Below are 15,894 nucleotides of genomic sequence, written 5' to 3' on the forward strand. Positions count from 1 at the left end.
ACTGGTGTATAGAATATTGAGACTACTTAAGTACTGCGTCTAAATACTTTTCAAATAGCTTGACGGACGAGTCGACCGACTCTGATTGTATTAAAAGCTTCTTAAACCGGGCTCGATCATCTTGATGACCCAATGTAGAGCTCCTTAACAGATTTTTCTTGACGTTCCTTCTTATATTGAATGGCTTTCTTGAATGATGCGAATTAGTCCCCAAAGCCAAGCTCATCAAATGAGATTGGCTGGTTTCCTTTAATTTTGGCAAGCTGATTGGCCCAAAGTCATACATGACATGGTTATCCCTACTAAACACCTTTGGTAACATTTTAATCCGGCTAACATACGACTTGAATACGGAACGCTTAACTTCTGAACTTTCTGTGCTTGCTGCAGAAACATGCAAGTTCAGAAAATTGGAGACCAATGAATCAGTTGACGCTACTGATACTTGAGGTGCAAGTGTATGTGGAGTTTCTGGAATATCAGTCATTTCTGTAAATGTAGATGTGTCTACTGATTTGGCGTAAGATGAGTCTAGTGAGCTGTCGGCCCTTACATTATAGGTGTACTTCTTGGATGGGTCTGGATGTTGATCGTCTTCAAAATCAGATTCATTTAGTCTCCTCAACTTTATTGGTTTTGCTAGTCCTTGACGTGAATCAACTTCTAGACTTTTGATCTTAGTAGTGGTCTCTTCTTCTGTCGAGTTGTTTACGAATAACCTATTCCTTGCAACAACAAATGAGACCATATCGTCTTCATGCGTTTGTGCTTGCGAATATGAAGAAAATACTTGACTCCCTCTGAAGCCTTCAGTCTCATGCGAGTTTAAGTTGACGTTCTGATGCATTAGTCGATACCCTTTGAAGCTGTAATCACTCTTTGAAGTTCTTCCTAGCTTGGGCAATCCGTTATCACCAATAGACTCTAGCCTTGATGACTTCAGCCTTGAAAAGCGGAGTGTGTTCTTCCAGAATGATCCCTTCTCTTGATCCTTTTTGAGCAAATTTTCGTATGAACCATTATGCCCTGTATGGGCTGTATCGTGATCAGAGTCATCACTGTCATCCAGAACTGCATCCTGCTCAGAGAGTTTAGGATTTGGATCCATGCGTGGTGTGGCAAAACAGGAAAAGGATCTGAACTGCTCAACTTCAACCTCTTGAGGGACCAGTGTAAATTCCATCCTCTCTATGCTGTCTGGCTTGAGGGAGCCTTCGTGGTCTACTCTGTGGGGATCATTTGAGTATAAACTTTCGTGGGTCGAGAAATGTTCCAAATTCATACCATCATGAAGTGGGTTGTCATTACTCTCTTTGCTCCCTTCTTGGACAATCCCGGTAGCAACCACAGTATTGCTGATGTGCAGGGCAATGGCTGTACTGTCACCCAATTTTGGTGATGTAGTTTCACTCTTTGAGCCTGTTGTCGTGCTTGGTTGTGGGTACTTGTCTTGCTCGACTTCTGCCAACGTACGTGCTGGCTTCCTTGGTCTCTTCCTCATGGAAAAATAATCAAAATCTTCGGTATTTGCGTTATTCGTCAAATCATCCACGTTTATTCGTGGACTAATAATCATCCCAATTCTGTGCTTTGACTTATTGACGGGCTTTTTCTGTTCCATTGTTACAGTGTAGTGTTGTTTGACTTCAAAATGTGCTATGTCAGATCTTCGATAAGCTCATGCGAAGAAAGAAAGTTCTTCATGCTTTCGAACTTCATATTGGTGAAATGAATTGCTGTTTATAAGGGACTTGCATTATTGTTTGAGATCCTCATTTGTTTCAACTTTGCTTCAAGTAACAGACATGTCACCACTTTTGTTTTTTTTTTCTTTTTCGTTGACAATACACAATTTGGCAGCCACGTGCATACATGCAGTTACGCAAGACAGCGGATTTGTCGATGATTGTGAAAGCTGGGTCCTGGGTATAGCTCCAGCTATATTGGGGCAGTCACTTCAAAAGAGCGTACTAAGGAGGCGCCAGTGAAAATCGACCGTCTTGAGCTCACTGAAGGGCTTGCTCTTGCTTCTTTCAACTTTGGATGTCATAGAGTTTAAGAGCCCCTAGAATAGCCACTTATGTCAACAGTTCTATGACTTGAAGTAAACGTAGCCTTTGCCTTAGCCCTAGCCTTGGTGATCAAATTTGACTTGGTAGCAGCGACCACACAAGAACAAAATTTTTGTGTCACTCGTAGAGATGAGCTTTACAAATTAAAAAATCCATTTGATCACTCACTTAATCAAACAACTCCACCAAGCTATGTCTAAAGGAAACAAGAAACAGAGTAGCAAAGAGAAACCACTGAAGGAGATTAAGCCAGTTACAGAAGATGCTAGATTCAAGTCTGTACACAATGATCCTAGATTTAAGTTTCCAAATTTCAAAAACTTGAAAGTTAAGGTGGATGACAGGTTCAACAAGAAGGAATTGAAAAAGTTGAGCGGGAGTAAAGTCAAAATTGATAGATATGGAAGAAAGCTTGAGGATAAGGACCAGCAACTCAACAAGTATTACGAATATGAAGATGAGAGCTCTAGCGATGAGAGTGGAGATGATGAGGAGGACGAGGATGAGGAAGAGGAAGAGGATGATGTGGAAGCATTAAGCCGCAAGATCAGAGGTGAAGAAGAGGAGTTGGACAGAGCTAGAGGAGAAGGACTTGAGAGCTCTTCATCTGATCTGTCTTCTGAGGACTCGTCGTCTGATAGTGAACTGGAATTAGAGGAAGCGGAAAGCGAGTCTGAACTAGAATTGGAAGAGAATGCACCGGGTGAGTCCGATCCTACTTCCTCATTTGCTGTCGTTAACATGGACTGGGATAACTTGAGAGCGGAAGACTTGATGGCAACATTCTTATCGTTTGTGCCTAAAGGTGGAAGTATTGAATCTGTGACAATTTACCCTTCCGAGTTTGGAAAGGAAAGAATGCAAAAGGAAGAAGTCGAAGGACCACCAAGAGAGTTGTTTAAAAAGAAAGGCAAGAAAGGTAAAGAATCAGATTCGGACTCTGATTTGGACTCTGACGTAGACATTCAAGATCCACAACAGTTGGAAAGGGTGACACGAAAATTGTACGAACAAGATGATGGAAAAGAAGATTATGACAGCAAAGCTCTTCGCCGGTACCAACTACAGCGATTAAGGTATTACTATGCTATTGTGAAATGTGACTCGGTCGACACGGCCAGGAATATATATGAAAACGTTGATGGAACGGAATACGAATCCACTGCAAATGTTTTCGATTTGAGATATGTTCCAGAAGACATGGAATTTGATGATAATGACGTGAAAGATGAATGTTCTAAAGTATCAGCCAATTACAAGCCGGAGTCAAGATTTGTCACTGATGCGTTGCAACACTCAAAAGTGAAATTAACTTGGGATGAAACTCCAAAAGAACGTCTCACATTGTCTTCGAGGCCTCTTTCGCAAAAGGAAATAGAGGCAAATGACTTTAAGGCATATTTGGCAAGTGACTCGGATGAAGATGCGGCTGATAATAACGACAAAGGTTCTGATTTGAAGTCAAAATATCAAAGTTTATTAGGAAAGACATTCAATAAGGGGAATGGGTCAGGTGACGAAAGTGATGATGTAGACATGGAGATAACTTTCGACCCTGGTTTGAAAGATGGAGCAGAAAAGGACGCGAAAGAGGAGGCTTTTGAAGAGACAAGTATCGAGGCTTATAAAAGGAAGGAGAAGGAAAGACGTCAAAAGAGACTCAATAAATTTAAAGAGAGTAAAGCAAACGCAGAAGATGCCGATGAGGAAGTATCCACGAAGAAAAAGAACAAGCTCCCTCGTAAGAAAGGTGCTGATGATGTTTCTGAAAAGGAAAAGGCTGAATTGGAGTTGGTACTCATGGATAACGATCAAAAGAGTGAACATTTTAACATGAAAGATGTGCTCAAGAATGAGAAGTCAAAGAAGAGTAAGAAGTCTAAAAAGAAAAACATTGATCAAGAAATGACTCAAAACAACTTTGAAGCTAATTTGAACGATCCAAGATTCGATGAAATTTTTGAAAGTCATGACTATGCTATAGATCCTACTAGTAGTGAGTTCAAGAAGACTGAAACAATGAAAAAGATCTTAAAAGAAAGGTCCAATAGGAACAAAGGTAATGGATCTAGGAAGCAAAATGACACTGGAGAGAGAAAGCGTAAATTGAAAGATGGTTCTGGATATGAAAATGCAAAGTCGATTGCCAAAAAGTTGAAGAATAAAGTAAACTAGTCGTTTGTGGACATTTCTAGTTAGCGCTTGTTGAATAGATAATATTGATAAATTGGTGCTGTATCAAGAATGAGGCGTAGAATGCGTACCTGAGGCGCGTTATATAAGAAACAAGGGAATTTACAGTACAAATTACGTAGTGTATAATGCAACCTAAGAAGATGATTTACTATACAAAGGGTAAAGGTCGTTTCATGGCTCTAGAAATAGTTGTTCCTTTTGTTTTTGGACTTAATGTCCTGTTGTGGTTATTGATAAGGCTGAAACTCTTAAAAGACGTGGACACGTAAACAAACCGAAAAAAAGAAAAAAAAAAAAGATTTCTCAAGGCGACTCTAAAATCAACACAAGCAAAAAAAATAATTTACCATCAAACATAACATTACAAAAGACTCAGGGGACACACTCGATAGACTTTTACCACACTTCGGACGAAATCACAAAGTAGACTATCAAAGAACTAATCTAATATCATGTCTCAACTTTTAAATTTAGCAGTATGTTTCTTCAAGCACAAATCGTGAACCTTTTGTCACATTTACTAACATATATCTCCGTTTAGAACTTTTCCAACCTTTCTGATAGATTCAGTGTTGAAAGAATCAAGTCGGATTTTGCCTCATTGCAATCAACCGTTTCCAAATTACGTCCACCACAAGAATTTTTTGATTTTAGACGTGTTTCAAAACCAGCCAACTTTGGTGAAATACAACAACGTGTCAGTTACAACTTGGGCTATTTCTCAGCCAATTATTTAGCTATTGTAGCTTGTTTGAGCATTTATGCCCTTGTCACTAATTTACTTTTGTTATTTGTTTTAGGATTTGGCATATTCGGAGTTTGGGCAATTAATCGATTAGGTGGTGAGGATTTGGTTACTCCATTTGGTAGATTGAACACTTCACAATTGTATACTGGTTTGTTGATTGTTACTGTTCCTTTGGGATTCTTGGCTAGTCCTGTTTCAACTTTGATGTGGTTGATTGGACTGAGTATTGTTGGAGTTGGTGCTCATGCTTCATTAATGGAAAAACCAATTGAAACTGTGTTTGAAGATGAAGGAATCGTTTAAGGGTTTTGAAGATAGTGCAAGTCGGGTGACGTTGTAGGTATTTAACTTTTATTTTGATCGTGTATAGAAGAAAAAGTAAGGTCATTGGGAAGCTTAATATTGTAGGCGTACTGCTTGAGTAGGCTTCGATACAACATCTACTTGTGCAACTTGAATTACTTGCGCACTCCAAATATCCCCTCCATTACAAAGAGGAATTTCTTCTCTAATGCTGATAAAATTATATTAAATGCCTTGAAGATCCACTATACATATATACATATCCAACATAGATAAAAGCACAGCAGAATATACCACTATACGATTAAAAACTCTATATCAGACATAAAAAAAAGACAGCTCTCTGCCATGAACAACTTTGAGCAAAGCAATACACATATCATAGACTCCTCAGCAATGGAAATATAAAAATAAAGATGAACAAAAGGTTGGGTTCGTAGTTGTAAATTGGTTCAAAAATGGTCATTATATTACTGATGATGATGTTTGTATCAAAAGCTTAGATACCCAACTTAGTTCTTCTCCAGTGTCTTCTCTTAGCATTGTATCTGATTTTGTTGTCAGTTCTCAATCTGATCCATTGTGGCAATGGTCTGTTTTGCTTTTGAGCCTTGGCCAATTTTTGCTTGGTTCTGAATGATTTTTGAGACTATTAGGAAAAGTTAGTACATTGCTGCAAATGGATAGGGGGATATTGCTGGTGTGAGCGATATACAGCGGGTCCCACATGACAGACTTCTCAAGCAGTGGAAGCCCAGTCATTGCTCTTCACATCACTTGCTAATAGCTCAGGATGAAGCGATCTGATCAAAAGCTTCCTCCCTCTTGCTTTGTCTGATACCAGCCTCTATAATGTCCAGTATATACTCTGGTTCCCTTATGATATTCAAGCGGTACATACAGGCATCGTTGATGTTTAACTCTAGTATGGTTTCTAAGAGGTGAAAATTTTTTGAACTTTTATTCAAAGAGAAAAAAAAAAAAAGTTTTGATTCTCTGAGAGAGTGACAAAGAAAGACAGTAAATGGTAGCGTACTATATATTTTTTTCTCTCTCTCTGTGTGTCTCGTGTGAGAGAGTGAAAAATTTGTGAAATTTTCAAAATCTTTTACGAAAATATTTCCTTTAACAAACCAGTCTAATTCTACAGTTAACACTTCACAATGACTAGAACCTCAGTCTTAGCAGATGCTTTAAACGCCATCAACAACGCCGAAAAGACCGGTAAGAGACAAGTTCTCATTAAACCATCATCAAAGGTCATCATCAGATTCTTGACTGTTATGCAAAAGCACGGATACATTGGTGAATTCGAATACATTGACGACCACAGATCAGGTAAGATTGTTGTTCAATTAAACGGTAGATTAAACAAGTGTGGTGTTATCTCCCCAAGATTCAACGTCAAGATTGGAGATATTGAGAGATGGACTGATAACTTGTTACCAGCTAGACAGTTCGGTTACGTTATCTTGACCACTTCTGCTGGTATCATGGACCACGAAGAAGCTAGAAGAAAGCACGTTTCTGGTAAGATTTTGGGTTTCGTTTATTAAGGGAGAAAGATGTGAGGAACTTTACTGTTCGTGTGTACTATAGAATATATCAAATCAGAAATAAAAAGTAATTTAGCATTCTTGGAGATGGCTAGTTGGATTCAGGATGTAGATACTGCTCTAGTTTTGCATATACTGGCGCACAGGTCACAACTCTAGTGGAAGGATGGCTGTTATGTTTTGAAAAATATATTTAGGGCTACAGCCATGTTCTCGTTGTTGCACATGCGACATCTTTTTTCTCTCTCTCTCTTCACCAATTCGATTAATTTTGTGTGTGCGCACCAAATAGTTTCTTTTGATGGAAAAAATTAAAACTGAAATTTTTAGCTGCTTTGAAAGATCTATTAGACACATACAATCACAACAATCACCAATATGTCCACTGGTATGTTGGAGCCAATAGATGAGTCAGGCTATGACCTTTGAAACGAAGTGCATATGTGAAGGGAAAATATCGCAAGTTGGAATAGTGTTATGAGAGGATTACCTTGATTGAAGAAAGACAATCATCAAAGAATAAATGCCAATGCCACTCGAAGACAGAACGACAATACTTTTCAGCAATCATGCAGGCGTTTATTCATTCAAAGAAGCAACCATGATCAGAATCCCCTAAGAACACTCCTATTCCATCGCACTATTCATTTTCAATATAACTTGAATTCATTTACTAACTTCTTTCTCTCTAGACCGTTCCCAAGTTTTTGGTGTTGCCAGAATTTTCGCTTCATTCAACGATACCTTCGTCCATGTCACTGATTTGTCAGGAAAGGAAACCATCTCCAGAGTCACTGGTGGTATGAAAGTCAAGGCTGACAGAGATGAATCATCTCCATACGCCGCTATGTTGGCTGCTCAAGATGTTGCTGCTAAATGTAAAGAAGTTGGTATTACTGCCGTCCACATCAAATTGAGAGCTACTGGTGGTACCAAGACCAAGACCCCAGGTCCAGGTGGTCAATCAGCTTTAAGAGCTTTGGCTAGATCTGGTTTGAGAATTGGAAGAATCGAAGATGTTACTCCAGTTCCATCAGATTCTACTAGAAGAAAGGGTGGTAGAAGAGGTAGAAGATTATAATCGTGCTTTTGTTTGCCATTATTTCACAACTCATGTTTTTCTTGCCATTATCAACCATTTTCCATCATTTCATTAATCAGGGTACTTGTTAATATCACAGTTTGACGATATGGAGGTACCAAGCCTATGTATATTAAAAAACAAAGGAAATTAAATATATATAAAATCAGTAACGAATTTGCCTTATGGTTGTAGATTGTAGAGCATTTAAATAGGATCTGTCTTGTTGCATCCATCGTGATTTGAAACATTTTCCTAGAGTGTGAAGATTTTTTGACAACAAAGAAACGGAACAAAATCAGATGTTGACAATACGATGTTGCAAGATACGACGACTATATTCTACCTTTCATAGAAGACTGTTGATAACCATACGGTATGGGTCCACGTCTGTACTGAACAAGAGAGAGACAATTCATCTCGCGATCAATATATTATTCCCTGGTTTAGGTGATCCTCAATACAATGAAAAATATGAAGTTGTTCATAGACAAATAGCTAAGGCGTTTCCATGTGATGACAAAGCAAGGGCTAGCCCAAAAGCCGGTATTCCCCAAACCAGGAATCACCTTAGTAAAGAGTTCAATGATCTAAATAAGTTGATTGCAAAAAGCAAAAATGCTTTGAATGAGAGCAACAAGCTGTTGGATATGACGTCCACGGATAAGCAAATCGACACAACTATGATAAACGATGGTGATAAGAACCTATATGATCCAGCTGATGAATTCTATAATGAGATCTTAGAACTTGATAAGTTTTCCATCCATGTCAATGTCAGTCCGTTTATCTTCTGTGCAAATGCATACAGCATAAAACGTTTTGCAGAGGTGCTATCCGTCGAAAAGAGTGACGTTGATAAAGTCCATATGCACTTGAATCAATTGCGAGGTATCGGGCGACTTTCTTTGAAATTATATTGGCAAGAATACCTAGGAAAAGAATTGAATCTGGAGGAATTGAATTACCCCGAAATTGTGGCCGCTAGTGGTATATTCAATGCATTGGATACTCGACTAAGACGTATGCTCAAAAGCGCAACGCATGGTGAACTTCAATACAGCTTTGTCTTTTATCAGTACTTGGGACTATTGGTTGTTAAGAATGGACAATTGTCATCGCATTTCATCCTTAGTTTGGCAAAGTTTACCGAGAAAAGCAACATAGTGCAATACCACTATGCCAATGGAGATACCTCTGAAGAGGTAGATACTGATGATGCAATCTCTTCCGTGGAAAATGATGACACGATCGATCTGAAGAAAAAGCTGCTGTTCGCTGAATATACTTTGAAGTTGCTTGGTAAAAGAATTGAGTTACTTCAAGGCCACACTACTAAGAAAAAAGACTTGCTCCTTTCAGTCAAGGAACGTTTTCCTGAGTTGCGTAAAGATGCAAATATGGGGACATTCGGACAATTGATAACAACGGATTACAGAAAGTATGCTCTTGAGTTCTTGAAAATTCAAGAACCGAGACTTAGCTTTGCCCTTAAATTTCACTTGATCAAAGTATTTAGTATGTCCAATTTTGAACTACCCGTGATTTATAATCATGCACCTCAAACTGCGTCACCATATCAAATCCTTGCTCCCGTGATAAATCCCAATCTACCCAACAGAATTCTACTTTTAAGCAGGAGGTTGTACTTTGGAAATTCTGAGAAGGGGAGGTTTATGGGCCAGACCATTCAAAATTTTGAACTTTTTGGTAACATATCATATGCGTTCTTCATTAGATTGGCTTTAGAAAGGGTTCAATCAACAACATTGACTAGTAATCAATTAAGAAAGATTCGTGAAATTGTTGAAACCCTCTCGTTTAAGTCATATATTGTTGACTTGATGGAGTTTTTCGAAAACCAAAATGAAAGGATCTCTTATATGCTGAATATTGAAAAAATTCGATCCGATCAATTGATATATCTTGATCAATTCAATCTGATTTTTGCCTGTTTATCGGAAGGGCAAAAAGAAAATTGGTGCAATGATTTAATTACAAAGATCGTTACTGTGGTGTCCCAATTGGATTGGCAATATATCGATGAATTTCTTGTTGAGTTGAGATTGCAGTTATTGAAAAGAAAGGAATTTTTAGATTCATTGGCTTCTCCGACATCAAATCAAACAAAGAGCTCAACTCTACGCAAGTTGCAAAAGATGCCGTTGCCCCTCACACAAATGGAGTATTCATTATATTACAATCTAGGGATGGAGTACTTGTCTTACTTGAATGTCAAATATCACATTCCACAATCTTTAGGGCAATATAGAAGATGCCTTGATTTGTTTGAAGAAAAGCTTTTACGTACATTTGGTTTTGACAGCGTGACCCGTCTTGGATATTCAATGAATGACATCAAAGATGAATCAATAGGAATCAAAGTAATAAAAGAGATAACAACGCATGAGGAGAAATTGGATAAATCCTTCCTGGGAATTCTGTTGAATCATAAATTAAAGTTTCGTCTCGGTAAACCAGGAGCTCCATTTTGGAACTACACATCAAGTCAGTTGAATCCCCCCAAACTCAATCTTGAAACAACAATGAACAAATTTCTTTTGATAAATCATAAGGTAGCTTCTGAATTTTTCAAAGAAATTGGAACTGATCAACATGATGCTGTCAAAGCTTTGTTTAAATATGGTGACCTTGGATTCCGTTACTACAGGTTCATAGTTCTTTACTTTCTAAGTCGGTCCAAGTTGTCCCCCATGGTTCAAGAATCTGTGTTTAACATCTTCACTGACAAGGCGTTTAAAAAGAAGTTAAACTTTGTCTCAGGTGTGCTGAGTCCATTTCTTGGGGATTTGAAAACGAATCACATTTATCATAGAGTAGTGGCGAGTATGGCAAATACAGAGTACCTTGATCTTTATTACCATCATCAGGCTTTTAATCAATTCATAGCTATGCAATACTCAAACAACAAGGATGAATTGAATAAATGGATCAAAGGCTTGATGGACCCTTTGATAAGACAATTGGAGGAATGTGCAGAGGATTATGATAGACAAGCTGTGTTGTACAGGTTTGAGCTAGCTTATAAAAAGTAGGGGAAACGAGCACATGAGCCTACTTTTCATATATATATGCAGATAGTACTTGTGAAATTACCATTTGCTGTTTGATATTGTGGATACTATGTATCTGCGTAGATTGTCCAAATTAGGTTGCAAAGTCCATGAGAAAAAAACATGTGTACTTATCAAATTGCAAAATGACTTTTTTGGTGTTCTAATTTCCTTATCAGTATCTGTGTTACCATTTACTCAATCTGAACAATAAATCCATCAACTTTATCTAGAACATCAATATATGTATATATAACACCTATAATCATGACATTCTTGAATTGCTATTGATACCACTACACTATATGCACTGCCTTCAAACATGATTGATACTATTCATATCGTCACACTCCTGGTATGCTTATGTTTGCTTCTATATATTTCACAATCTCAGATTAAAGCTTTATACAACTCATTGTTTGCTATAAAGGCGGTTGTATCCGACAAAGAGAGAACACTATCTTCTAGTAATACAAGACCATCCTTGTCATATCAAAAAGGCAATGGTGCTATTCCAAAGCCAACTCCATTGATGATTAAGCCAGAGGATGTCAAGAACTATGACGACAGACCATGGAGGCCTTTCCGTTGGCCATATCATCAAACCATGTCTATTTTTAAATTGGATATCAATCACTGGCTTGACATGGATAAGTACTACCAGCACTATATTGATGAAAAGGAAAGGATAAGGCTCAAGTATGGAGAGGAGAATTTTGGTATGTTACCTGAGGGATATGATGCTTGTGTGGAGTTGATGGAAACAGTTGTTGATCATATGGTAGAGAGGTACCCTTTATTGTTTACAGTTCTCAAGGATGGTGATTGGAAGACTACGGGTAAAATTGTTCGAAATGAAGTCACCAAAGAAGTTTTGGATATGACAGCGCCACTCAAGGATGAGCCTTTAGTCTATGTCTCGAAGTTGGCTAAAGAGGACTTTTATCTTGTGCTTAAAAATCCTTCAGATGGACGACACTATATGGTTGCGGGGGCAGTCCCCTTCCCTGGTGGATCCTTTTTCATCAAAGACAAATTGGGAAACCATATTGATACTATTCACCAGAAAGTGCCTTATTACGAGAAAAGTTTGAAAACCTCAATGGAAAGATGGTTTGGAAGAATGAAGCCTGAAGATCCGGTAGAAAGAGCTAGTTGGTACATCACATGGGATACCAAATTGAAAGTCAGCAACATCTATCAAACTGAGAAGTTTTCTCCCAACATGGAAAAAGATCTTGAAGAGACTGATCCACGTCAATTCAATGTTCGTGTTGAAAGACAAACGTTGCGTCGTTTGCCCAAAACAGGAGCCATCGTCTTTACAAATCATCCAGTTTATTACTCTATCGAAGAGATGAAAGATGAGCCAATGATTCCATCGATTTTGAAAAAGATTATATATGAGGGACCTGAGGATATTATCAAGTACAAAAATTTTGAAATGGTGAGAGATAAATTAGCACCTTATTTGGACGAATTGATCCAAAGGCAGAGGGATTTAGGTATCATTACTGATGAAACACCATTGAAAACGCAGCCAAATTACCCATTTGCATATTGGGTGAAGGATAATGTCAACAAATCTGAAACTGAAGGTTGGAATAACCCTGGCTCTGGTTATGATAAGAAGCATATGAAAACTGAGGGGTTTGATGTTTCCAAATTGGCAGATAATGAATGATTAGGTTATGTATAGTGTGCTATCAATAGCATTTTGAGAATGCCACTCTTACTGTAGTGCCAAGTAGAGTAACTCTTGGCATATCCGTTGTTTGTTTACAGTCTACTTAAAAATAGAACTCTATTTCCATCGAGGGGTGCAATTAATCAATGCGCAGCGCAAAAAAAAAAAACTCCGAGTCGTGTAACAAGACCCAGAAAAATCAGGAGGGCTAAGCACTTTGCACGCTACCCAGCCAACCCACGATCACAAAATTCGAAAAACAACCATTATTCCATATGATCATTCATAAAAATTTGGCTTTCGACCCACAGAAACTACATTGACTATTATCCAATCGTTTACTTTTCAACCCTTTGTTTTCCAACTAGAGGCAGTCCCCATACGTGTTTGGTAGTTTGTGTCAAGCAGGATAAGAAACAAAGAGCCACTACTCAGCAACAATAACACAATGCAAAGCTCTATGGCACCCTCGATTTCCATAAAAACCCTCATTTTATGCTTTTTATGGTATGCTGTCTCAACAACCACGTCCCAGTTGACGAAACGTATCTTGAATGAATTACCATATCCGTTGTTTCTTTCACAATGCCAATTTCTTGTTGGAGGTGCACTATCTTTTGCAACAATCATTATATGCCGAAACGTGGAAGGTGTTAGTGAGAACTTCCCGCCTGGAAGTGTTCCAATCTACAATACCAATAATAAACCAGCATTTTCATTTGCAATGTTGTTGAAGGTGTTTCCATTGGGATTATTTCAGTTTGTCGGAAAGTTCTTCTCCTTGACAGCTACATCATTGATACCATTGGCTACTGTTTCAAGCATCAAAGCGCTTAGTCCACTAATAGTTGTTTTTGGCTACAGAGTTTTTTATAATGTTTTGTTTCCACTTGTGACATATATCTCGTTAATTCCATTGCTATTTGGAGTTATATTGATTATCTTGTCTGATTCAGTACGAAACACACACTCCAATACTAATTCATTGGTGAGTGAGTATAGTGAATTTAATCAGCAACATTTGACGGGAATCTTCATGTGCTTGATGAGCACTATTGTGTTTGCCGCTCAAAACATATACGGGAAACAATTAATAACTTGGGATAACATGGATGAGAAAGTTCGACACCCAGTTTCCTTAGTGTTGCACACGGATACCCAGCCCTCGACACCAGATCCGCAAAATGAAGATAGGGAAAAGCTTCATTTTCAGGAAGTGGAGGAGAGTTTATCTTTGGATCGAGACCGGCTTTCAATACCAAGCCATTCCACGTTAGCAAGGCTTCCTTTTTCAACGTCGGATCTTAGCTTAAATGAAATGAAGGAAAACAATTTGTCGACCCCACCGTCGCGGCGGCATAAAAGCTCGTCATGTTTGTATACCCAAACCGCATTGAATAGCAATACCAATGCCTACAATCCTTTTGCTTTCATCGTGAACAAGTTTGAATTACATAAGTTGTCCAAACCAGACAAGATATCAATCATTTTATACTGCTCGATTATAGGGCTTTCATTTTCGATTGGGGGATTTGTATGTAAAGAGTTACCTCAATTATACGAGCAATTGACATTACAATATTCGAAAGAAGTCTTGAAGGCTTCTCCCCGCAATTTCAACAGGGTCTTGGTTTTCATTTTACTCGATAGCTTATCCTACTTTGGACAAACATTGTTGGCCCTTCACCTTTTAGGATCAATTCCAACTCTCTCATATTCCATTGCATCGATGATGAAGAGAATTGTCTTGATCTTGATGAGTATTATATTGAGAGTGAGTGGGGACCAAACTTTCGGCGTAGTATCATGCCTAAGCAATATTACTATCGAGCAGCTTATTGGTATTAGTCTGATTGGAATTGGTTTATATTCGTACGATAGATGGGGCTCACGAACCCTTAGACCAAGTTAATAAAATAAAATCTCTACAGCATTGTTAAGATGTGCGGAGGCTAGAATGCCCAGCTGAGAACTCTTGTGAGATAAAAATAAAAATACCTTTACCATCACAACCCAGCCACGCCCGTAATTTCCTTGACTAATCACATTCACTATTTCTCTTTACAGAAAAATATTGGAAAATGACTAGTGTTACTTTAGTATGCGTTGTAGAGAGCAGCAATCGTAGAATACTTTGAATCAAACTGATCCAAGAACAAATTGTCGCCCTACAATAATACGCATACATGTAAAATACAATGTAGAGAAGAAGAAGAATGAAAATGAAAAATTTTCTGTTTTTGATGCGAGTGAATAAAGAGCTGGTGAAGTGTCGCAAATTCACTGAGTGTCGCAAAAAAGGCAATTGAACAACATAAGGCACTTCTTTTCCACTTCGAAACAAATCGATCTTCACCTACTCCTATCCTCCGCAAGCCACCCACACAACTATGCAATACATTTCGGTGTTTCTTGCACTTTCGTGCCTTTTTAATGCTATCACTGCAGCTCAGCTCACTGGAGCTTTCAAGAATATACCCAATGATGTTCCCGAATTGGCTAAAGAATTGCGACAAACGATTCCAAATTTATACAACTATCCCCTGAGGATCACAGTGGATCTTTATAAACTCAATGGTAAAGGAAGAAACCACGATTTTGTTCCTTTATCATCTGCTGTGGATAAGAATTACCGGTTCACATTTAAGAACTTGGCAGATGGAGAATACCAATTGATTGCCAATTCGTATGACTTTGCATTTACAAATGGTAGGTATAAAGTAGTTGTCGATAATGACAAAGTTTTGGCGTACGAAAGTCCGCTTGGTGAAGAGCAATCGAATGCATCTGTCCCCACAGAGTTGGCACAAGGAGTTCCCTTGGAAATAGAATTTAAAGAGATCAAGCAATTTTACGAAAAGTCTGGTGGAACTGTGTACGATATGCTTCTCAATAGTCCGTTTGGATTCATTTTCAGAAACAAGACTTATACAGTCATATTCGTAGTTTTGTTGGTGATATCGATAGCTCCTACGGTTGCTCAATGGGTAAATCCTGAATTGGCTGAACAATTTAAAGAAGTTCAGGCACAAGCTGCAAGCCTGAGTTTACAGAAAGCGGATGCAAGTCTGACCCCACAATCAATTCCTGTCGGTGCTGGCCCTGGGGCTACAGGAGTCAAGAATACCAGTACTGCAGTCAAAAAGAGAAGGTGAGGATTCAGATTGGGGCTATTGG

At 38.4% G+C, this 15,894-nt stretch overlaps 8 protein-coding genes across 8 annotated transcripts; 7 read left to right on the plus strand and 1 right to left on the minus strand. All coding sequences in view use genetic code 12, as the record gives it.

Moving 5' to 3' along the window:
- Positions 1-22: 22 nt before the first annotated feature.
- Positions 23-1,621, minus strand: I9W82_000203 (uncharacterized protein; the record flags this gene model as incomplete). Its single annotated transcript, XM_067690841.1, has 1 exon — positions 23-1,621. The coding sequence occupies one exon, from the start codon at positions 1,619-1,621 to the stop codon at positions 23-25; it is 1,599 nt and encodes a 532-aa protein (XP_067550229.1).
- A 643-nt stretch (positions 1,622-2,264) lies between these two features.
- On the plus strand, positions 2,265-4,247 carry I9W82_000204 (pre-rRNA-processing protein ESF1; the record flags this gene model as incomplete). The annotated part of the gene is made up of 1 exon (XM_067690852.1): positions 2,265-4,247. One exon carries the CDS (start codon positions 2,265-2,267, stop codon positions 4,245-4,247), a length of 1,983 nt encoding a protein of 660 aa, XP_067550230.1.
- A 473-nt stretch (positions 4,248-4,720) lies between these two features.
- Positions 4,721-5,319, plus strand: I9W82_000205 (uncharacterized protein; the record flags this gene model as incomplete). Its single annotated transcript, XM_067690863.1, has 2 exons — positions 4,721-4,744; positions 4,810-5,319. 2 exons carry the CDS (start codon positions 4,721-4,723, stop codon positions 5,317-5,319), a joined length of 534 nt encoding a protein of 177 aa, XP_067550231.1.
- Positions 5,320-6,482: 1,163 nt separating this feature from the next.
- I9W82_000206 (40S ribosomal uS8 domain-containing protein) lies at positions 6,483-7,956 on the plus strand (the record flags this gene model as incomplete). The annotated part of the gene is made up of 2 exons (XM_067690874.1): positions 6,483-6,849; positions 7,568-7,956. 2 exons carry the CDS (start codon positions 6,483-6,485, stop codon positions 7,954-7,956), a joined length of 756 nt encoding a protein of 251 aa, XP_067550232.1.
- A 109-nt stretch (positions 7,957-8,065) lies between these two features.
- I9W82_000207 (uncharacterized protein) lies at positions 8,066-11,012 on the plus strand (the record flags this gene model as incomplete). The annotated part of the gene is made up of 2 exons (XM_067690885.1): positions 8,066-8,084; positions 8,407-11,012. The coding sequence occupies 2 exons, from the start codon at positions 8,066-8,068 to the stop codon at positions 11,010-11,012; spliced, it is 2,625 nt and encodes an 874-aa protein (XP_067550233.1).
- A 340-nt stretch (positions 11,013-11,352) lies between these two features.
- I9W82_000208 (uncharacterized protein) lies at positions 11,353-12,714 on the plus strand (the record flags this gene model as incomplete). Its single annotated transcript, XM_067690896.1, has 1 exon — positions 11,353-12,714. One exon carries the CDS (start codon positions 11,353-11,355, stop codon positions 12,712-12,714), a length of 1,362 nt encoding a protein of 453 aa, XP_067550234.1.
- A 451-nt stretch (positions 12,715-13,165) lies between these two features.
- I9W82_000209 (uncharacterized protein) lies at positions 13,166-14,629 on the plus strand (the record flags this gene model as incomplete). Its single annotated transcript, XM_067690907.1, has 1 exon — positions 13,166-14,629. The coding sequence occupies one exon, from the start codon at positions 13,166-13,168 to the stop codon at positions 14,627-14,629; it is 1,464 nt and encodes a 487-aa protein (XP_067550235.1).
- A 478-nt stretch (positions 14,630-15,107) lies between these two features.
- Positions 15,108-15,872, plus strand: I9W82_000210 (uncharacterized protein; the record flags this gene model as incomplete). Its single annotated transcript, XM_067690919.1, has 1 exon — positions 15,108-15,872. The coding sequence occupies one exon, from the start codon at positions 15,108-15,110 to the stop codon at positions 15,870-15,872; it is 765 nt and encodes a 254-aa protein (XP_067550236.1).
- Positions 15,873-15,894: the final 22 nt, after the last annotated feature.

This window comes from Candida metapsilosis (assembly GCF_017655625.1).
Source record: "Candida metapsilosis strain BP57 chromosome Unknown scaffold1, whole genome shotgun sequence".
In the NCBI taxonomy this organism is placed as follows: Eukaryota; Fungi; Ascomycota; class Pichiomycetes; order Serinales; family Debaryomycetaceae; genus Lodderomyces; species Lodderomyces metapsilosis.